At 41.5% G+C, this 22,372-nt stretch overlaps 2 protein-coding genes across 3 annotated transcripts; one reads left to right on the forward strand and one right to left on the reverse strand.

Annotated features, from left to right (window-relative positions):
* Nucleotides 1-887: 887 nt before the first annotated feature.
* cdk16 (cyclin dependent kinase 16) lies at nucleotides 888-18,432 on the reverse strand. 2 transcript variants are annotated; one of them, XM_056385140.1, is made up of 17 exons: nucleotides 18,288-18,432; nucleotides 15,299-15,493; nucleotides 14,520-14,672; nucleotides 12,715-12,833; nucleotides 12,106-12,234; nucleotides 10,888-10,944; nucleotides 10,163-10,277; nucleotides 9,742-9,836; nucleotides 9,524-9,586; nucleotides 7,951-8,074; nucleotides 6,661-6,781; nucleotides 6,192-6,289; nucleotides 5,862-5,967; nucleotides 5,637-5,679; nucleotides 5,445-5,535; nucleotides 5,282-5,356; nucleotides 888-4,729 (listed from the first exon to the last, which is right to left on the reverse strand). In XM_056385140.1, exons 2-17 carry the CDS (start codon nucleotides 15,420-15,422, stop codon nucleotides 4,692-4,694), a joined length of 1,551 nt encoding a protein of 516 aa, XP_056241115.1. In that variant the 5' UTR covers nucleotides 15,423-15,493; nucleotides 18,288-18,432; the 3' UTR covers nucleotides 888-4,691. The 2 variants fall into 2 exon arrangements, with proteins under 2 accessions (XP_056241115.1, XP_056241116.1); XM_056385141.1 differs by lacking the exon at nucleotides 14,520-14,672.
* Nucleotides 18,433-20,136: 1,704 nt separating this feature from the next.
* comta (catechol-O-methyltransferase a) lies at nucleotides 20,137-22,057 on the forward strand. Its single transcript, XM_056385368.1, has 5 exons — nucleotides 20,137-20,298; nucleotides 20,489-20,606; nucleotides 20,800-20,993; nucleotides 21,622-21,753; nucleotides 21,836-22,057. Exons 1-5 carry the CDS (start codon nucleotides 20,137-20,139, stop codon nucleotides 22,055-22,057), a joined length of 828 nt encoding a protein of 275 aa, XP_056241343.1.
* The last annotated feature ends 315 nt before the right edge of the window (nucleotides 22,058-22,372 follow it).

Raw genomic sequence — 22,372 nt, forward strand, 5'->3', positions numbered from 1 at the left:
AACCTTGGGCCAGCGGTGATCGGGCCCACGGAGCAGCGTACCCGCTGGGGGGGCATCCTTTATTTTGCTGCAGGGAAGGTGGCAACCATAATAGTAAGGCATAAAACGTCATAGTATAGTAAGGTATAAAACGTCATAGTAAGTCACCAATAAACCTTATGTGCATGTCTTTGGACTGCAGGAGGAAGCTGGAGTACTCGGAGAGCTTTCACACAGTCACAGGGAGAACACGCAAACTGCACATAAAAAGGCTCAAACCAGAATCTTATCTCTGTGAGGTGGCAGTTCTAACCACTACTCCATTGTGCTGCTCATAAATGGTTAAATAACATCGGCTGACATTTTCTGGTGAGGTTAGGTATCACTGTGATATTTTCACATGAGGTGAGCCTTCAAAGAGCCCCCGTCCTTTCAGTCAATCAAATGCTAGCATGCCTAAATCGGTTGTCTTGGAGACGTAGCCTCTTGGAGGGCACATTGTAATGACCTAATATGACTTCGCTGCAAACATAGTGAGAACGAGTTCATGAAATATTGGTAGGGATAATTCTGTCCTACCAAAATATGCAAACCAACACCCCTGTGTCATTGACATGATGTGCAAATGAGCAACAGAAAACCGATTGCACCACGGTAACAATTTTTTTTTGTTTTTTCTTTGCAGGTGCCCTGCCGCGACAAGATGCCGCCCCAGGTGGCTGCCCATGTCGCTCCGTATCTACATCCGCCATTGCCGTTGTTTATTTTTAAAAAGGACACATCTCAGATTGGCTCTGGAACATGACAGGACAACATTATTTTTATTTTAAAAGAGGCTGGAGTACACCGGCTCTTATGTAAAAAGAAATGAATGAGTCTTTGATTAACACTAACATAAACAACCAACATTGAGAATAAATAAAGAATTTTAATGTACATTTATATACTGTAAATGTATCCAGAATACATGTAGTAAACAGAATTGTACACAGTAACAGGATATACTTTAACTTCCATACTTTGACTGATATTTCAAGTGTGCAGATCAGTTATAGCATCAGATATGTTGCACTGCTTTGTGGAAGATGGAAGAATATTCAAAGAATAAACAGCATAGAAGTTATCTGGAAGAATCCCATCATGCAGTGCAGTATATTGCAGAGAACTTTGGTATGTTATCAACCAAAACAAAGCATGTTAGTTAATTTACAAAATCAGAGAAAACAGCATCTGGATCCATGTGGATGTCAAACACATTTCCCCACAGTTCATTAGTCTGATTCCTTCTAAACTAGAATAAACAAACCACACCTGTTTCTGCTTCTCTTCAAATCTGAACTTTGTGATGGGTTCACTGAGATATTTTGTCATTTCTTCATCATGACTGAAATGAAACCATATTTAGGATTACAGTTTGATCCTTATTCTCTGATCAGATATTTTTTGATAATAAATCTTTACATTATGGAGTCTGTGCTGGCACTAGTATTGTATTGACACCAAAATCCAAATATTTAAAATGATTGATATTGATAAGCTTAATTTATGGACACTAAGAGCAAATGTAACAGATGAGAAAGTCAGTTGTGTGACAGCTGCCTGTTTAACCCAAAGACATCAGACTGGAGTTTCATTAGTTTCACAGTAACTGCTGGTTTTAACTCTTAAGTGTCTATTGTGACAATTGGAAACCAGGAGTCAAACCTGTTGACCTGTGAGGTGTTAACATGTTTAGTTTCCATCCATCAGATATGGCCACCAGGTTTACTGAATGGTCTGGATCATTCAGGTGACGTCTGAAGAGAGACGGCTGATCTAGTCTCAGATCTAAATGCTGTTTTCTCTGCAGTTGAACAGCAGCTTGAGAACAACACGACACTGCAGCGTGCAGGTTAAAAACTCTGATTATCTCTAATAATCAATAACTCTGTACACATTATTATTGTAAACTCAGTCAAGTTTAAACTACTGACCACATCAACAGTTTGTAGTTACATTCAACAGTCATTCATTAACAAACACTCTGCATAAACATGTGTGAAGCTTCACTGTGACTCAGAGTGTCTGTTTGATTCACAGAAACACAGAAACACTCTGAACTCAGATTTACTGCCACCTTCTCCACTTTTTCTTGTTTTGTCACTTTGAATGTCAGTGGATTTTAATTGAAACATTTTCATTATGAGCAACAGAAAAAATATTTTAAACTCATTCTTTAAAAAACTCTAAAACAGACCTAAATTATTTGAAATATTAAACTCAAAAACTGCAACATTTTCTTGTTTCTGTCAGATATTTAACACTTTGGAAATTTAATTGTATTTCTGTTGTCTGATTGTTGCTTTAAACTGGACATAAATTATTTATAAGGTTAGATTTGTGGAGATTCTGCTGATCAGCATCAAGTTGATCCACTGATATTCAGGAAGACAATAAAATATAAAGGTGTTCTCTTCATATATTTTATATTTTCAACCTCTCACATACAAACATGTACATATTGTGACATTTTACAGCAGATTAAGCCCCAGATTTCTCTGAGTCAAACACATTGATATTAACACTCTGATAAATCATTATTGTCTTCTGATCAATACTTTTCTATTGCTAATGTTTCATCACATCTCTTTAAAAAAAAAAAAAAAAAAAATGCTTGTAACTCTTAAAAAAAATTGTCTGAAGGAACGAGAATCTGAAGAAAATCTACCCGAGACTGATGAACTGTGGATAAGTCCCGCCCACCGACACCTGGACTCTGAGCACGTGAGGTTAAAACTTCATGAGGCTCTCAATCAGTTTAAAATGTTTTAGTTTGTTTCCACAAACAAAACTTCTGTCAGCTGTAAATAAAGACACAAAAAACTGTTTGTTCTGCCTAAAGCTTAGGCCTGATCTTAAGTTCTATTTGACTTTGAATCTAAACTGAAAGGATGAGGAAAAATGTCTCCAACTCCCAAACATCTGGAATTTCCAATGAAATCATCACAGATGTGACAGAAAAACTGATCGTCAGCTGAACGATGGCTATCAGCTAACTGTCGGCTGACTATCGGCTGAACCATGGCTGTTGGCTAACTGTTGGCTGACTGTCGGCTGTATGATGGCTGTCAGCTAACTGTCAGCTTACTGTCGGCTGAATAATGGCTGTCGACTGACTGAGTGCTCATTGTCTTGGCTCTGAAACAAAAACTTTAAGTGTCTTTGAAGTAAAACTTTTCGGTGTGAGCAAAGTTTTGTTTTATTTGTGAAGCTCAGTCTTTGCAGCGACAAACAGAACTACGCCGGCCAATCAGAGCACTGTCCTTTGACATGTCATATGGTTCACAGAGGAGACAGCAATGATGTCACTGAGGCCCTGGTGACATCACATTGTCCTCTCCAGGTTCCCAACAGTCTCAGTGAGAAAAACAACTTATAAACCAACAACAAAAATAAAAACAATAAGTTAATTTATGAATCCTGTTGAAATAAATGTATCTGTAATAAACAGCACAGGGAGAGAAAACAGCTGCTCTGACTCACAGCTGTTCACTGAAGATGTATAGTATTACTGTGTAATATTTACAGTATTACTGTATTTTTACAGTATTTGTATTTATATTAACAGTATTACAGTATACAGACAGAGTGTACGACACACATGCAGAACAGCAGAAACCAGTTTCATACTTTCAGAATAAAAGAGTCACTTCCTGTTTTCTGCAGATTTCTGTTCGAACAGTGTTTTATAATAACACTATCGTATTGTAGATACTGTACTGTTGTTTTAGTACTGTACTATGGCAGAAACACAGATTATAAAGTTCTTTAAACTTTGAAGAGCTACATTTTATAAACGTTCTTCGTCAGCATTTAATGTAAAAGTAATTCATTTAAAATGACCTTCTCTCTCTTATTACTGCAGATACAGTTGTTATTTACAGTTTATACTCAGTTCTGAATATAAAACAGGTAAAAATCAATCTGTCTGCAGCACGTCCTGTCTGACCTGATGATAAATTCTGATGTTCTGCTTTTAAAACAAATGCAGCCATAATTTAAGGTATTAACCTATTACAGTCCTCCCTGTTCTCTGATGTGTTTCTATTACTTTTAAAAAATGTGAAGAGAGTCCCATCTATCACCTGTGACATCATCAATCTGAATGACTGTGATGTCATTTTGTTTACTATTTCATCACTGATGTTTCTCTGTGAAAGTGAAACAGGGTTAACTGAAACAGCTCCACTGCAGACACTGCAGGTGTTCATACAAGTGACACTGTTTCCAGGTGTTTCCAGGTGTTTCTATGACAACAAATCTTCATGATATAATTCCACTTTTTCCAGGATCCTATAAAGAGTCTTAAGTTTTAAATCTGTGCAGTGAAAATGGAAGACATCTGTTCAGTAAGCTTTAAATCATTAACTCATGTCTTTATCTCTTCATGTACTGAAGTGAAGCTCTATGCTTTTCTGTGATTGGTCAGATGGCTGCTGTGATTAATTACTGTGTCTCTAGGCTTCTTCTTCTTCTTCTCTTGTTAGTTTTCTTCTTCTTTTGTTTTACCTCCTGTTCCCCAGCAGCATTTCCTCCTCCAGAAAAAAATCACCACTTCCTGTCCTTTCAGTTTCCCTTTGTCTGTCCTGTGACAGACCCCGCTCGCAGATGATGTCAGAAGAGCAGATCCCACCTCCTGTGAGACCATTAGTATAGCCTTCGCCCTGGGGGTGTCAGAAGAGCAGACTCCTCCTCCTGGTCGGACTGTTTGCTGAACAGAAAAAAAAAAGTATCTTAAACCAACAAGTCGACAAATTTTACTCTTCCACCGTGGAGCTGGTTTGGAGCTTTCAGTCATATCACATGATTTCCTCCACGGATGGAGTTACCATGTTGTCATAAGTTAAACATGAAGCCTTAAAGTATCCTTACCGATACTTTAAGGCTTCATGTTTAACTTCACTCTTCACAGTTTACCCAGCTGCATCACTTCTATCTGTATGCGTTTCCATTCATGTTTTCTGATTTCTTGTATGTGGTTTGTCCTCAGGGGCCACCGTAGTTTTCCCTTCAGGTGGACCTGGTCCAGCCTGATCTCTCATCATCCTGTCTTCAGGCTGATGAGACCTGTAGTCCTGCATCTGTTTCTAGTTCTGGTTTAGATCTAATGGTCACTGACGGGCTGTGTGTTTGTGTTTGTGTGTGTGTGTGTGTGTGTGTGTGTGTGTGTGTGTGTGTGTGTGTGTGTGTGTGTGTGTGTGTGTGGTATGTGTGTGTGTGTGTGTGTTAACTGTGTCACCTATGTCGTGTGTGTTAGGGTTACCTGTGTCAGGTGTTGCTGTCGGTCTTGTTGTTTCTTTTTCCAGCTGGATCTCTGGCAGACTAAAGATGGACGTCGCTGAAAGAACAATCACAATGACTTTGTGATGTCATTGTACACAGTAACATCACATAACTCTGGGGTCAAAGGTTGTGTTTAAACTTACTGTCAGGAAGTGACATCACTCTGACTCCAAGGTTACTGAAGTAACGATGATTCAACGACTCGACTGCAGAGATCCTCTTCTTCCCTTCAAACTACAGTTTAAAAGTTTAAATTAAAACTTTATCATCCAGTTCTCGTGAAAACTGTTTCAGATATGATGATGTCACTTTTTCTCTGCGACACATTTACCGACCTGCAGGAATTTTGACAACAGCTCCACTCCTTCACTGCTGAGCCTGAACAACACACACACACAGTGTTATTTGGTGCATTGAGCCTTTATTAATAGGGTTATTGTCACATTATTATATCTCCCAAATTTAAATAATGAAGGGGGGGGGTACTGTTGTGTACTTGTGTGTAGTATTGTTGTGTACCTGTGTGTAGTATTGTTGTGTACCTGTATGTAGTACTGTACCTGGGGGTGTGGTTACTCAGTCTCTCTGCTCTGTACTGAGGGTAGTTGTATGTCACAAACTCCTCATTAGAACTGATCCCAGGCCAGCTCTGCTCTGTCGGAGTACCTACACACACACACACACACACACACACACACACACACCACACACACACACACCACACACACACACACACACACACACACACACCACACACACACACACACACACACACACACACACACACACACACACAAATACATCAAATACACACACAAATACATCAAATACACAAATACATCAAACACTGTTTCCATGAACAAAAATATCAGGAGCTTATTGGTTCTCACCAAGCAGTTTGAAGATGAAGTGAAGCTCCTCCTCCACCGTGGAACCAGGAAACAGAGGTCGACCTGTGGCCATCTCATAGAAGATACAACCAACACCCCTAAAGACAGACAGTCAGGCAGAGAGACAGACAGACAGACAGACAGATAGAGAGATAAACAGACAGAGAGACAGACAGACAGTTTAGAGATGAACAGAGAGATAGACAGAAGGACAGACAACAGTTTAGAGACAGACAGACAGAGACACAGAGAAAGAGAAGATCAGAGTCTGATAACTATAAAACACCTGAGTCTCAGGTCGTGTTCAGAAGAAACGTGATTGCTGTTACAGTATTTAATAGTAGTAATAGTATTGACACTACAGTACACTGTTTTAGTACTACAGTATGCTGCAGTAGTAACAGTACTGACACTGCAGTATACTGTAGTAGTACTGAAACTATACTACTGTAGTAGTAATAGTACTGACCACATGTCGATGTGAGTGGAGTAGTCGGTGCTGCCCAGCAGGATGTCCGGTGGTCGGTACCACAGTGTCACCACCTCGTTAGAGTATGTCTTTGTTGGGATCGACTTCGCTCGAGCCAAACCTGAAACACACACAGCACCTGAGCAACCTCGTCCCGGTGACATCATCATTATCTCAGTGACATCATTATGTCACATTCATTTGTCCAATGACCACTATAATAGTGGGTCCTGTTCTGACTGGTCACCTGTGGGAAAATGAGGGGGCTTGACCAGAAGTGGGGGGCTGAATGTGAATGGCTACAGAGCAGTGGAGGATGACATCCTGTAAACAGTAAGGTAAGTTAGCATGTGAGAGCCAGCTCTCTTTGGGTGGAGGCCATCACTCAGGCGGAGAGGTACAGTACACAGCATAAATGACTACACCCTCGCTTATTCCTGACAAACTGTGAATTCTCTTTACACACTAAAACTCAGACTTAACCCATTGAATCACTCAGATCTGAATCACACAAACAGTTATAATTTTTATTGAACACAGACATTAACCTCTGGATTTAATAACTGGTCAAACTGTGACTCTGAGCTTCTTTGTTGAGCTTCTGGAGTCATCTCAGCTGGACATCCACTTCTTTGGAGAGTAGAACTGAATTATCTCCATTTATAGACAGTTTGTATGGCTGTTGACTGATGAAGATCTAAACCCTGTGACCCTTTTAGCTTCATGCTCATCAACTCTTCTTCATCCACAGTCTCTGAGATCTTTGTTGTGAGGCCTGGTTCACATCAGATGTTTCTCTAAATGATTATGTCTAGTTTATGAGTCCAAATGTCTCTAACCCACATCTCCAGTCTGGTTTCACTGACTGGACTCCAGGTCTAATAACTCCAGACTCCAGTTAGCTTCTATTCATGTCATTAGTCGAGGTTCACACACTGTTTCAGCTACACTGAGAATGTTTGAAGCAATGATTTCGACACAAGAACAGCACAAGTTTTTAGTCACAACCGATTGTGTTTGTTCATAATTGTAACATATAGTTAGTTCAATCATGGAAATTTAAAGAAAAAATTCAACCAAAACATAAAGTTTGCAGCAAGAGTAAAAAATACACTGGAACTGACTCATATCCAAGTTGTTGCTGCTAAAGTCAGGACTGCTCAGTCTCACCCTTACGACTGTGTGGTGTTTGTGTGTCTGTTATGTGTTGCACTGACGTCCTTCATTTACCCTGTATGTTAAGCATTTGTGTGTAAATGACAAACCTGAACATGAACGTGGTGGACTCACCAAAGTCTGCCAGCTTGAGCTCTCCTCGCTCGTTGATCAGCAGGTTTTGGGGTTTCAGATCTCGATGGAGAACTTTCCTGCGGTGACAGTATGACAAACCTCGCAGCAACTGGAAAAGAAAGAGCTGGGGAGAGAAAAACCAGTTCAGTTCAGAGATGAGTTGATGGTAAACTGGACCAACAGAAAATAAACTGGAGAACAAAGAGCTGAGGAGAGAAAAACCAGTAGAAAGAAAACAAATTGTTTAACTATGTTCAACAGTAGGGGCTGCCACTAACGACTCTTTTTCTATCAATTCATCTATTGACTATATTTTCAATTAGTCAATTAATCTAAACAATTAATTTTCCTCTAGAAAATCTAATTGACAAACTCACATGATCCAGATTCAGGCCGAAACATTTTCTCAAACACTTATTCAGTGTAAATTCTTACAGCAGATGACTACGGCTTTATGAGAGTATTTATCAGCTACAAGGACAAAAGATATTGAAAAGCTCTTCCCACTAATGAACAGACAACACTTGAATTAATCCACGTTTGTGACTGATCGCACTGTGCGCCATGAAAAATAATAATCACAAAATAACACTATAAACCTTCTTCATAGGTGAATATCATGGTGACTTCAGAAAACACTTTTTAGCCATTACTCGAGATTCACAAATTTCACACAAATGGTTCATATTTTATAAGATTCAGTTTTTTTTGTGTTGCGCCACATTTTCTGAGCATAGCCTTTTTTCCACAGTGTGGTCGCTTCCCACAGGTATTCATTTTTTTAAAAAAAAGAAAGAGACAATTTTATGGATCTCTGATACATCCAGTCTTACTTCAGTAAAAGCGCGCCCATGCTAGCTAGCCTGAATCACATGGTCGCATGATTCCAAGGTCCTGCAACACCAGAGTGGGTCCTGACCCACCTGGGGCCCTAAGCAAAATTCTGTTAAGGGGCCAGGGGCCCTCCTACTTCACCCATGAGCTATGTAAACCAGAAATCTGGCTAACCCTCAGCCAACAGTCCTCACCCATATGTGTCTTCCTCTCTGTTGGACTATGGACCTGCCAGTCTGCAGTTAACAAAGCTGATTTAATTCCTGCCTTCCAGCTAACCCTTCAGCTTCTGGCTCTCACTGAGACCTGGATCAGACCTGAAAACTCCTCTCCAGCAACTACACATCCTCCCATACTTCCTGTCTGCCCGTCCGACGAGGCGGGACTGGTCTCCTAATTTCCAACAAAACGACATTAAGCTGTTACCTCTAAACAAATCCTCCATCTACAGTACCATTTTGTTATGGTGACTGCTCTGCTAAAAGTCTCTGTGGTTGTCATCGACTATACTCCGGGACAACTAGGTGATTTTCTGAATGAGTTAGACACACTGTTGTCTTCTGTTCCTGAGCATCGCTGTCTGTTACTGATTCCAGGTGATATGAACATCCACACAGACAATCTGAGCTCTGTGGTGATGTGATGTGATGATATGATGAGTAGAGCAGTATAAATACACACTATCAGCAGCATCAGGAGAACTGACGGTAACAAATGAATAAAAGTGAAGCTTCCTCACTTTGACGTTGTGAACATGGATCATGTTTCCACAGTCGTCCAGGTACTGTTTCAGATCTTTGTCCTGTAACACACAACAGCCTCACACATTAACACACACATTACAGACCCAATACACTAAATACAGTGTGTGTGTGTGTGTGTGTGTGTGTGTGTGTGTGTGTGTGTGTGTGTGTGTGTGTGTGTGTGTGTGTGTGTGTGTGTGTGTGTGTGTCTCACCAGGTACTCAAACACCAACGTGAGGGACTTCTGTGTGTGGATGATGTCATGAAGCGTGACGATGTTAGCGTGTTTCAGATCCTTCAACAGAGACACTGAGGGAGAAAACACAGGTGAAGTGAACACACTGAAAACACACAGCGTGTAATAAACACACACACTACAGTAGTAGTACTGATACTATATTACTACAGATACTGTAGTAGTACTGATACTATAGTACTACAGATACTGTAGTACTACTACTACTGTAGTACTACTGATACTGTAGTACTACTGACTACAGTAATAAAACAAATATTGTAGTAATACTGATGTTATTGGACTGTATTGTAGTATGAGTACTGTAGTGCAGTATTAGTACTTTAGTACTGTAGTATCGGTACTTTAGTATTGTAGTATAAAATCAGTACTGTAGTACCTTCTCTGATTGCAGTACATGGAGCTCCTTCTTCATGTTCCAGTCGAATTTCCTTCAGAGCCACAAGGTTTTCAGTCAGTTTACTGCGACCTTTATACACTGTAGCGTAGGTCCCCTACAGACAGGTGAGAAAGAGACAGGTGAGAGCAGGACAGGTGAGACAGACAGGTGGGAGTGGGACAGGTGAGACAGACAGGTGAGAGCAGGACAGGTGAGAGAGAGACAGGTGAGAGAGGGACAGGTAAGACAGACAGGTGAGACAGACAGGTGAGAGCGGGACAGGTAAGACAGACAGGTGAGAGCGGGACAGGTGAGACAGACAGGTGGGAGCAGGACAGGTGAGAGAGAGACAGGTGAGAGAGGGACAGGTGAGACTGACAGGTGAGAGAGGGACAGGTAAGACAGACAGGTGAGAGAGGGACAGGTGAGAGCGGGACAGGAAAGACAGACAGGTGAGACAGACAGGTGAGAGGGAGAGACAGGTGAGACAGAAAGTTAAGAAAGACAGGTGAGACAGTGAGGTGACAGGGAGACAGGTGAGAGAGAGTTTAACTTAAAAATATTCAAATTCTAGTGCTTTAAGCCCTTTGTTGTTTTGTTTAGTACTTGTACACGTCGGTACGTATGACATAACTGACAATAAAGTTGACCTGTCTTTGAAACTTAAACAGCTGGAGATGAAAATAAATAAACATGAACACAAGTACAATCATGTGTGTCGTCACCTCTCCCAGTTTGTCCAGTTTGATGTACGTTTCTAGTTTCCCAAAACCAATCTCTGACTGCAGACAGACAGAGAGAGAGAGAGAGAGAGAGAGAGAGAGAGAGAGAGAGAGAGAGAGGATTAATATAATCTGTGTGTAGACCGCCTTTTGTGCTTATTACAGGAATTGAAACAATATTTCTTTACACTATTCACTACTGGAAAAAGTAAAGTTATTATTGGACACTGGTCTCCATATATATCATATAAATCATATACATGATATATACATCATGAATATGATTTATATGATATATATGATATATATCACATCATGGAGACAAACTTCACCTCTCGACTCTTAGTAATCATAAATATGAAAAGTGAATGACAATAAAAAATTTCAAATATTTGGTTGTGACACCAACAGTAAGTTTTACACAACATCCACCCAGTGATATTGTTTCCATTATGACTCACTATATATCCATTCATTAGTCCACCAATGTTAGTGCTACACTAACAACACACTGAAGAAGATGAAATCCACTAATATAGCACTTAACTTTATGTTTAAGTAACAAAGGCTTCTAGGACAGAGGCCCAGTTTCAAATAAGAAAATACTATACTGTAAGGCCATAAGGAAAAGATGTGTGGTGCCCCCTATTGGCCAATTTTAAGCTTTTAAGGTTTTACAAGCTCAGTTCAACATAAATAGCTGCCATGTTTCGTGATGATTGTACAAACTTATTGATTTATGGCGCAATTTGCATCGACTTCATGCACATGTTCCTGTGAATTTTGTAATGACCGGACAAACATTTTCTCATTTATATTTGTACATTCATATTTTAGTAGATTTGAATGAAACTTTCAGAGTGTGTTCCAGATGCTTATGGGGACACATCCTGCAAGTTTTGTGATGATCAGCACAACAGTAATTGACTCTGTACTACTTATCTGTTGAGCCACGTCCTCTTTAAGTTCATTGGTAAATATCATGACAAACAAATAAGATATCAACAAACTTCAGCCTTTCGCATTTTTCACTGTTAATTATAGCGCCACCATCGGGCTGATTCTAATCAGATTTCATGGGAAGCATTAGCAGATCATTTCCAGTTAGGGTACCAAGTTTCTTTTCCAGCTCACAGCAGATTGAGCAAAGGTATAACATGGCACATAATGATGAATAGGCCACGCCCACATGCACCAATCAATGTAGACAGGCAGACATACCAGAGACACTCTACGCAGCCTCCTGCTGATTGGCTGCTCAAACAGAGCTGGACCAATCAGATTAAACTTCTCCAGGTAATCATCAGGAAGACGAATATCAGCCGGTAACGAGAGACGTTTATTAATGTCCTGTAACACAACAGGAAACAGACAGACAGAAGGAAACAGTTAGACAGACAGAGAGACGGACAGACAGACAGGAAACAGCCAGACATACAGGAAACAGACAGACAGACAGGAAAGAGACAGACAGCCAGACAGACAGCCAGCGAGGCAGACAGATAGACAGGAAAGTAAGTATAAGTGAGACCCCATTACTACATATGAGTATTTACCCTCTCCGCTTTGATCATTAAACAAACACTCGCTAGCTGGTAAACAGTATTTACTACTTACTAGTATTTACAGAGAACATCCGGTTCTCTGTGCTTCAGTCAAATTAAATGCTTTGTAAGTCACTGTCAAACAAAGTCTTGGCGAGTCACTCACTGTGTTTATGTATAAGTGTTTGTTTGTGTATGAGTGTGTGTGTTTATGTATATTTGTCTGTGTGTGTGTGTGTGTGTGTGTGTTTGTGTGTGTGTATGCGTTTCTGAACTGTGTGTGTACCTCAGTAGAGATCTTCTTGTTCCTCAGTCTGACTCTAACTGGACTCTGTACGTCATCTGAAGAAGAAGCCGGATCACTTTCTCCATCTGAACTCATCTTCACATCTTCATGGACAATCTCTGAAAACACACACACCAGAGGTCTGTACTATGAAGCAGGATTTGAGGTTATTGAGGTAACTTAAAGTTTAACTCTGGGTTTTCTGTCCTACAATAACGGGGTAAATCACCATGGCATCTTACGTTGCACTCCTAACCTGCTTCGGAGCAGGTTAACTTAGAGGATTAGATCAGAACCTGTCAATAGCCAAATTACTGACCAATCATATCACTGGAAAAACTGAGTCATCATTCATACAGGATCCCAATGGGAACAAAAAGATTTACAATAAAGTGATAAATAATCGGTACACATTTTTATAAATCAGCGGAATTGTTTTACTGTTTGAGTCTTTCCACGTGTCTACTCTCTACTTTAAAACAAAGCTTCTAATCACACTAAATAACTACATAATAACTATTATAGCTTCATTTGAACTGAACACGGATTCTTTAATCCGACAGGATTACTTTTACTCTCTTCTTCATCACTGCAGCTCAGAATAACACGAGGAGACTCTGTGACCAGAACTGGAAATAAAAACTAAACCTCTGATGTCTTTGAATAGAACAATGACACACACACTGTTAAATATTTCTATGATTATAAATGAACATTTCAGTCAGACTGACTCTTCAGACATCAACTACTTCTCTCCTCTCTGCAGCAGAAACAGTCTGACATTAACTTTAACTGTTTTATCTGATTCACATGTTCATAACAGTTTGTTCATCGTTCGAAAAAAGAGCGAAAATACTCAGTAAGAAACTTCATGATAATTCATGCACTTATTTACAATATATCTTTAGTCTGACTTTAATAATCATTAATTATTTTCTAGTGTTTCTTATGTATTTTTTATTCCAGTCATGTGATCATATTGTTTACATTTCACCTTGTTGAATATCACTGATGGGTGTTGCTATAACTGCATTTACCTGCAAGTATCGGTGTTTCTTCTCATATCAAATTAAGTACTTTATTCCTGGTTCTGACGATTTTGCTTATAATTAACAACTCCACCTCTTTCACATGAATGCACCCGTAACCAGATAGATAAACCCAGGGTTAACTGAGCCAGTTAATAACCAGCTTCATAATACAGGTTATCCAGGATGGTCACTGTTGGATTTAGTTAAACCAGATAACGAAAAGTTATCCTGGACATGTTGAACTTGCTTCGCAGTACAGGCCTTTGGTCACACACTCACACAATCTAAGTCTGAGCTGAGTAATGTACAACAAAGGACCTGTGCATCAATACTGACATATACACAAATGTTTGTGACACACACACACAAGTATACTGTATGTATAAATGCACATATATACATACATTTAACTAATATTTTTACTGAATTCATTCACACAGTGTGATCAGACAACAGGGCCAGAATTTATTCTGTGACAGTATTATAGTATCAGTGACCTGTCTGTTGGTCAGGTTGTAGTTCACACTGATCAGCCTCAACACTGAAGGAAAAACTTCTGCAGGTTTGAACCTGTGTCGGTCAGTTAGTTAGTTTGTGTTGTTGTGTTTACTTGTGTTATTCTTACTGTCTCTACTGTTTTTTAATCTGTTGTGTTTCCTTATGGAGCACTTTGTAACATCTGCTTCGAAAAGTGCTGTATAAATAATGATTAACTATTATTACTACTATTATTATAGTGTGGTATTTGTACACATGTATTTGCAGCACTAGTACCCAGTCTGTTGGTGTGGTTCAGGTAAGAGCTCAGGCTGCGTCCGAGGCCTCGAGGTTTCCTCAGTGAGCTGCTGTACGACTGAAGGAGAGACTGAACAGAAGAAGAAGAACCTCGAACCTTCAAACCACCAGAAGAAGAACGAAGAGACACCTCTGAGAGAGAAGAGAAGAAATAGGAGGAAGAATGTAGACCCCAGATCAGAAGGTCAGTGAGGAATCAAAAGGTGCCATAAATGCAGAACAGACTTTAAACTAAATTTTTCAGTGTGGTCTACATCAGAGATCATTTTTCAGAGAGCAGTTGTCTCCATGAAAATACCTTCAACACATTCTTCTGGTGATAGGGTCAGAAAACACCAACTGACCCTCTGTGGTCCAGGGTAAACATCATCTTATATCTCATCTGTTTTCAGTTTATTTCTCCACACAAAAGGTATCTCTCACAACTCTGGAGAACAGAAAAGGAGAATAGACCTGCTACTGTAGTGGTGTTCTCTCTTCCTAATGATCCAGCCACTGAACTGTCCATTCAGGAAATGAAATCATACAGATCCTAACCTCAGAATTGTCCAAGACCAGGTTCAGCACCAGGACCAAGTCCAGAACCAGGTTCAGGACCTCTAAGGGGCTTGGCTCAGTTATTCATAGATTTATAAGACAAACCTGATTCTGGATCAATAAGCCCATGTTTGATTTGATGTCCAAGCTGCAAGTGATCTACCTGCTGATCACACATTAAAATGTCTGTGTGTGTGAGTGTGTGTGTGTGAGAGAGAGACCTGAATCACTGTGCGATGTCACTTCCTGGTTGATGGTGTCACTCAGCGTCCTTTCCCCTCCCCCAGCCCCTCCCCTCCCCAGAGTGAGTGACAACTGCCGTTTGATCTTCCTCATCCTCTCCATGAGTGGGGGCCGGGGGGGCAGTGGGGGGCGTGACGCTGAGGGTGGCGTGGCAGCCAGCCTGGATTCCACACCTGGACAGGTAAACAAAGGAAATAAAGGCTAGAACACCAACGCTGTCTATCACTACTATTATGGCGACGGTCTTGATTCTCTTGTGAGATCAGAGTTTTCCCTGTTACAGAGGGGTGAACTTTGGCAGCTCAGTGAAGTCTCTCTATACAGGTCACAAGCTGCTCCACAGGGATTAAACACACTGTCAGAACAAGACAAGCATCACGTAGGTCCATCACAGACATACAGATCGAGCAGTGCTGCAGTGGCACCTGACAGAGCAGCAACACAAACCCACAACTATGAACAGTTGAGACTTTGGACATCAAGCCCACACAGACAGGTAAACGGCCCAGTATAAACAGAGTTGTTCTGATACCAACTAGTGTTGGAAATGACTCAGATACTGCCTAAAATAGTGGATCAAGAATTAGCAATTACACAAGTCTATGCACCAATCGGATACCATGTAATGTATTAATACATTTTATAGTTTCACACCTGGATAAAATGGCAATTTATTTAAAACATTAGCCTACACAGGCTGCGCTGTACAGCCACTGACAACCACTGTTATAGAGCACTGAAGAAGAGTTCATTTCTGGTAAATAGTGTAGTGTTAGCTGAAGTCTGAGGTCACTAAGAGTTCCCAAACCCAGATGCTGTCCTATCCAGACCTTGACCTATAACCAATAAATTATTGAGAATTATTACATTTCGACTGAGTGTTTGTTTTAACCGGAGCAGCTTTTCTAGACTTCACAGCACTAGTCACATGATGCTACTTAGCCAATCACTAAGACTGGAGTCAATGAGTGACACACACACACACACACACACACACACACACACACACACACACACACACACACACACACACACACACACACACTGAACTCATGTAGGGATCATGTAGTGACGGTCGTTACACACTGTCTCCAAAAACCTTGTAAAATAACTCAGAGAGCCTCAGCATATGACAGCTGCAGTAGGAGACAACAACCGTTTTAGATTCTCCTTTCACATGTTTTCATGTATGAAAAGACCCTGAGTGAACTGCTGGATTACTATAGGCTGTTTGATCCATATGAGCTGTTTCCATTGTAATAAAAGAGAGATTCTGTGTCATTCATGTATCTGTTCATGTTTTACCTGAGCCATACTACTTGACTACATTTCACCAGATAACACTGTGGAGGCACAGCTAGTACACTAACAAAGTAGCCCCTGGTTGAATAAAGCTAAAAATGAAGACAGTACTGTGGTAAGCTTGACACCTCCATGTATCAACACCATGTGAAATAAAATCACCACAATTCACAGGGTCAGCAGACAACTGAGGTACCTGGTCTCTAAAGTGAGACAGGCAAAGATGACGAGCCGGAGACTGACTCGGTTTTTGCCGCGCAGGAAGTTAGGACTACACCACTGCTGTATCTCAGTACTTCCATAGTACGTCCATCCTGGATACATAGCGAAATGGGAGAGACCATCAACATATTTTCAAACTTGTGCCAGAGGAGGGAGGACATGTCAACAACACTGATGGCGTCCTAATTTCAATGCCATGTGAAACAGGAGGCACATAGGAAAGTAAAACGCTCATTTTGAGTCACCTGGACAAAGCAGCGGGCAGATATTTTGGTGGGAAACTATCACAGTCAATGTTGTGATTGTCATTTCCACTAATTGCACAACGGCAGTGTTGGATTTGAGACAACACTACACACTGTGTACTACATGTGAGTATAGTGTGTACACTGTGTGCTACATGTGAGTATAGTGAAGTATCCTGCTCAGCACTGGTCTGGAGAAAGAAGGTGAATGTTGTTTCCACTCATGGAAACGCTGAAATATAACAGTGAAACTAAACTGAACAACACTAACAGTATGTATCTCTCATACAGCTAACAAGTTAATATGGTACAACCTGACTGGTATATTATATCACTGTTTGATGTTGTGACATCACGGTACGTCATTAACATGTCCGCCGAGACAGCTGAACATAAATAATTAAAGCTTCATGAATGTTTCAGTTTAACCCCCAGCTAACAACAGCTAACAGCAACAGCTTACCACAGCTACAAGCAACTGCTAACAGCTAACAACAGCTAACAGCCAGTGTTTATATTATCGTGTTGGTTCTGTGTGGTACTGTTTATGTTCTGTGTCCTCTCTGTGGTACTGTCTATGTTCTGTGTCCTCTCTGTGGTACTGTCTATGTTCTGTATCCTCTCTCTGGTACTGTCTAGGTTCTGTGTCCTCTCTGTGGTACTGTCTATGTTCTGTGTTTTCTCTCTGGTATTGTCTAGGTTCTGTGTCCTCTCTCTGGTACTGCCTATGTTCTGCATTCTCTGGTACTGTCTATGTTCTGTGTCCTCTCTCTGGCACTGTCTAGGTTCTGTGTCCTCTCTGTGGTACTGTCTGTGTTGTCTTTCTGGTACTGTCTATGCTCTGCATTCTCTGATCCTCACTGTGTTCTGTGTTCCCTCTATGGTACCGTCTATGTGGTACTGTCTATGTTCTGCATTCTATGGTTCTGTCTGTGTTCTCTCTGTGGCACTGTCTATGCTGTGTGCTCTTTTTCTGGTACTATCTATGTTCTGTGTGTTTTCTCTCTACATGTTTATGTATTAGTGTATGAGGAGGGACCCGTCTATTTGCTGCAGTTAATGTCCTCAGTGTGTGTTATAAATATCAGCGGAGGCGGAGCGGGTTAATCTCTGAGACGGTCGCTCCGTTAACGGCTCCGTCATTCTTTCATAAAACGGTTTCCCTGTCATAAAGGGATCGGCAGTAAGGGTTACTCACCGGGAAGGTTTGTCCCGGTCTGTCCCGGGTTATTTTTGGCTCGGTTCAGTCTGACAGAATCTTGGGTTTTCCTGGCTCCCAATAATCTGCAGCCATGTTGCTGCTCCGCTCCGCTCCGTTCCTCCGGTGCGTCCTGAAGTGGACATCCACCGCACCGTCAGTGACGTCACTGCACGGCGTCCCCGGCACGTGCCGTCCATTGGTTCTGTATTTATTTTAAATAAATCAGTTATAAAAACAACAAACTCAGTGGGAGTCAACAAGGTAAACGAATATAATGCAGAAATATACACGAATTTGTATAAAAATAAAAAATTTAAGTATGATATAAAAAAAAAAACATGTTGTGTATCAGTTCACTTTAAATACAATATACAAAATATTTCTAAATTTGAACTGTGATGTTCGAATAAGTAAACTTCACAGTAGAAAAATAGCATCTGACCTCAGAAATAATTCATAGAGTTAAATGTGTGAGGTCATTAATCTTTATTTATATTTGAATCTGCTAACCTTATTCAAATTTTAACCCACTAGCCTTTATTTAACCTGCAAAGACACACACAGGTATCTGCGGAGAGACCGTGTTCCTGGTGCTCTGTTTGTTCCTCTCCCTCTCCTGTTCCGCCCAGGTGCTACCTGATTCACCTGGCATGGGAATTAAGTGTTTAAAAGTTCCTGTGCCAGCATGAAGATCAGAAGGAGGAAGCTCCTGGTATGGGCACTGCTGGTCTTGCTGCCTCCCAGTCTGGGTCGGGGTTTCCTGGTTCTTTTGTATATTCATGTTAATAAACTTCATGAACTTTGTTTTCAAAAACTTTTCTGTGGTTGATTTGGGTCAGTGGTGGAGTGTTGTACACCCCATAGAGCCACCCAAGGGTGGGGCGAAAGGGACAGACAGACAGGTGCTGTACAGAGACAGACAGTCCGCAGGATTAAGAAGCTGATTGGCTGAAACAGGATTAAAATGAACTGCTGATCAGCACTTTACTGTACTTCAGATTTACAAAGATATCAGTTTAACTCAGAGACAAATAATACAACAGACACAACGACAGACAGACAGACAGGACTGAAGAAGAAGAAGAAGAGGAGGGAAACTACAGAGGAAACAAAGGCCATCACAACAGCAGCTGGTACTGATACTGTAATACTGTTAATACTACAGCTACTACTGAATGCAGAAATTAGTGAACTGTGTGATAATAATAACTTATGAACTCACTCATCCAGTGAGATAATTCTCATTACAGATAAGATCATTTTAGTCAAAGTGTGTATGACTTTAGAGGAAAAGATCTTGCTGAGGTCAGTCAGACCTCTGACACTGTTGTTAAACAGGATTATTTTATAGGAGCTAGTTCTCTTTATAGGCTTAGTAATTGTATTAGACTCCACAGGGTGCACACACGAGTCTTCTTGTGTTGTATTGCATATTTTGTGTCAGGGAGTCCTTGAATAAGAGAGCTTGCTCTCAATGGCCTTCCCTGTATAAATAAAGATTTGAATGAAAAATGAACGAATGTTGCAGAGTTGGGTCCAAATAAGAAAAGGCCCTGATGAATCTGTATTGTGCTGAGGCCAGAGTCAATTCCTGCTTCCCGGGGGTAGAACGATTTAAAGTCTCTAAGTGGTATGTCATTCTTACAACAGTCACATGAGCAGTTTATAGATATGGCTTGAAGGATCACAGGTGTCGGGGTTGGTGTCCTGGTTCAGGTACTGTGCAGGACACTCAGCTAACTCTGGTGTGGAGGGTCAGGCTCTCCAGTGTCGTTGAAGATACTGCTGGACCCCCTCAAGACAGTACTGATGACGACTGTCTGTCTCTGCCTGTCTGTCTCCCAGGATGTCTGTGCTCACAGTGTCGGTGGTCCTGGTCGGTCTGTATGCTGTGTGTCGTTGTATGATTCCCTGGTTGGTTCAGTCTAACTCCACTCTGGCTCTGCTGTGGTACGACTTCGTGCTGGAGATGACCCTTGACCTCCTGACACGAACAACACGACCTCAGGTGACCTCTGAGTACCTGTCTGTTCGCCTGTCTGTCTCTCTCTGACCTGTTGCTCTATCTGACCCGTCGCTTTTTCTGACCTGTCTCCCTCTCTCACCCATCTGTCTCTCTCTCTGACCTGTCTCTCTCTCTCTGACCTGCCGCTTTCTCTGACCTGTCTCTCTCTCTCTCTGACCTGTCTGTCTCACAGCGCCTCCTGCGGGCTGTCATTATAAATGCAGTCAGAGGAGATCCAGACAGCGTCATCAGAGCCATCGATCACTTCTGTAAACACACAGAGTGGGCGATGAACATAGGAGACGAGAAAGGTACACACACACACACACACACACACACACACACACACACACACACACGCATACACAAACACACAGACACACACATACACACAGACACACACACACGCACATACACAAACACACAGACACACACATACACACTCAACCAAACGTATTTACAGATGTGTGTATTCTGTTAATCACATGGCACTCTGTCTCCCAGGCGCCATCTTGGACTCGGTTGTCATGGAAACATCTCCATCCACAGTACTGGAGTTGGGGACGTACTGTGGTTACTCTGCTGTTCGCATCACCAGGCTGTTGCCTCCTTCAACAAGGCTGATTACTGTGGAGATGAACCCTGATTACGCTTGCGTGGCGCGACAGGTCATCCAACACGCAGGCCTGCAGGACAAGGTCAGAGGTCAGGGGTCATCAATCACTCACACATTCTCAGATAAAACTAACCTAATAAACATAAACATCGAACATGGCCCAGGATTTAGTCAGTACCTCAGCATCAAACAGGTGGATGGTCACTAGGTTTACCTAACAGGAAGCAGAGAGGACACATAAACAAGTTCTAGTCAACAAGAACAGATCATCTGTAGTGAATTAAGTTCCACCAAGATGAGGCTGATCTGTCCCACCTGGTCTCTCCGGAGGAGTGGTTCAGGAGGCTGAAGGGAGAGGAGGCATAAAGGAGGTCCTATGGGCCCTATGTGATGGCACATCAGAGGTGCCATCACATCCATGTCCAAGGCAGGACCGTGACAGGACAGTGAGCTGTTCCCTAGAGGCAAAGAGACCAGCTACAGCTGCAGTAAAGCACATTTACCCCCCTCTGGGTTCAGCCTCCATTTTCCAGAGGAAGACCCCCCACATGGAGAAATACTCTTCATTAAAACAGTTAAAGCATCTGCTCACTTCCTTAAACAAAGTCTGATTTCTTGTGGGACAGTTGCTGCACACATACAAAGTGAATCACTTTCTAGATTAAAGTAGTTATGGGTGTGATTATTGATTACTGACGTCACTCCGGCAGGTGTGCGTGCTGGAAGGCCAATCAGCTGACCTCATTCCTAAAATGGCCGAAATGTTTGGGATCCAGACATTTGACTTTGTTTTCCTTGACCACTGGAAGGACCGCTATCTGCCGGACATCAGATTGCTGGAGGTAATGACCTCTGACCCCTGAACCCACTGTATGTTCTGACCTCTGACCTGTGACATTTAACCAACATCCCCCACCTTTGCAGGACTGCAGTCTCCTGGCCCAGGGGTCGGTGGTCCTGGCTGATAATGTGGTCTGCCCTGGAACTCCAGACTACCTGAACTACATCAGATCCAACCTGAACTACAGGAGCAGGTTCTACCAGGCTCACCTTGAGTACACCAGAGTCCTGGATGGACTGGAGAGGTCCGAGTACCTGGGGTGCAGACAGGGAAAGAGACAAGTAGACAGAGAGACAGACAGGTAGACAGGGAGACAGACATACAAAAGATTAACGGTATATGTCCTGAGTTTATCCTCAGAAACTGCCAATGTAGGAGAAAAGTCAAGCTGCAGTTTAACATGTTGACTGTTGTCAGACAGGAAGAGAAACAAGTGCTGTAGTTAATGTTTCTGAGTGAGTCCATCTCTGACAGTATCACAGCTGACTATGTTTTTATATTAGACTCATTCCTTCCATATGTTATGGACAGCTCCTATGTCCTGTGTTCACGAGCGGAATAGAATATAATTATTATTTATCATATTGTATTTGTCATGATGATTGATAGTATCACATTAT

This window comes from Seriola aureovittata, chromosome 9 (assembly GCF_021018895.1).
Source record: "Seriola aureovittata isolate HTS-2021-v1 ecotype China chromosome 9, ASM2101889v1, whole genome shotgun sequence".
NCBI lineage: Eukaryota > Metazoa > Chordata > Actinopteri > Carangiformes > Carangidae > Seriola > Seriola aureovittata.

Bases quoted from the DNA above. Each gene is read 5' to 3' on its own strand.
- cdk16 (XM_056385140.1), bottom strand. From the start codon at position 15,422: ATGGAGAGGATGAGGAAGATCAAACGGCAGTTGTCACTCACTCTGGGG. The intron at 10,945-12,105 runs GTATGTCTGCCT...GTCTGTCTGCAG, and splicing joins GGCTGCGTAGAGTGTCTCTG to TCAGAGATTGGTTTTGGGAA. The intron at 9,587-9,741 runs GTGAGACACACA...TGTGTGTTACAG, and splicing joins CGTTGGTGTTTGAGTACCTG to GACAAAGATCTGAAACAGTA.
- comta (XM_056385368.1), top strand. From the start codon at position 20,137: ATGTCTGTGCTCACAGTGTCGGTGGTCCTGGTCGGTCTGTATGCTGTG. The intron at 20,299-20,488 runs GTGACCTCTGAG...TCTGTCTCACAG, and splicing joins CACGAACAACACGACCTCAG to CGCCTCCTGCGGGCTGTCAT. The intron at 20,994-21,621 runs GTCAGAGGTCAG...TCACTCCGGCAG, and splicing joins ACGCAGGCCTGCAGGACAAG to GTGTGCGTGCTGGAAGGCCA.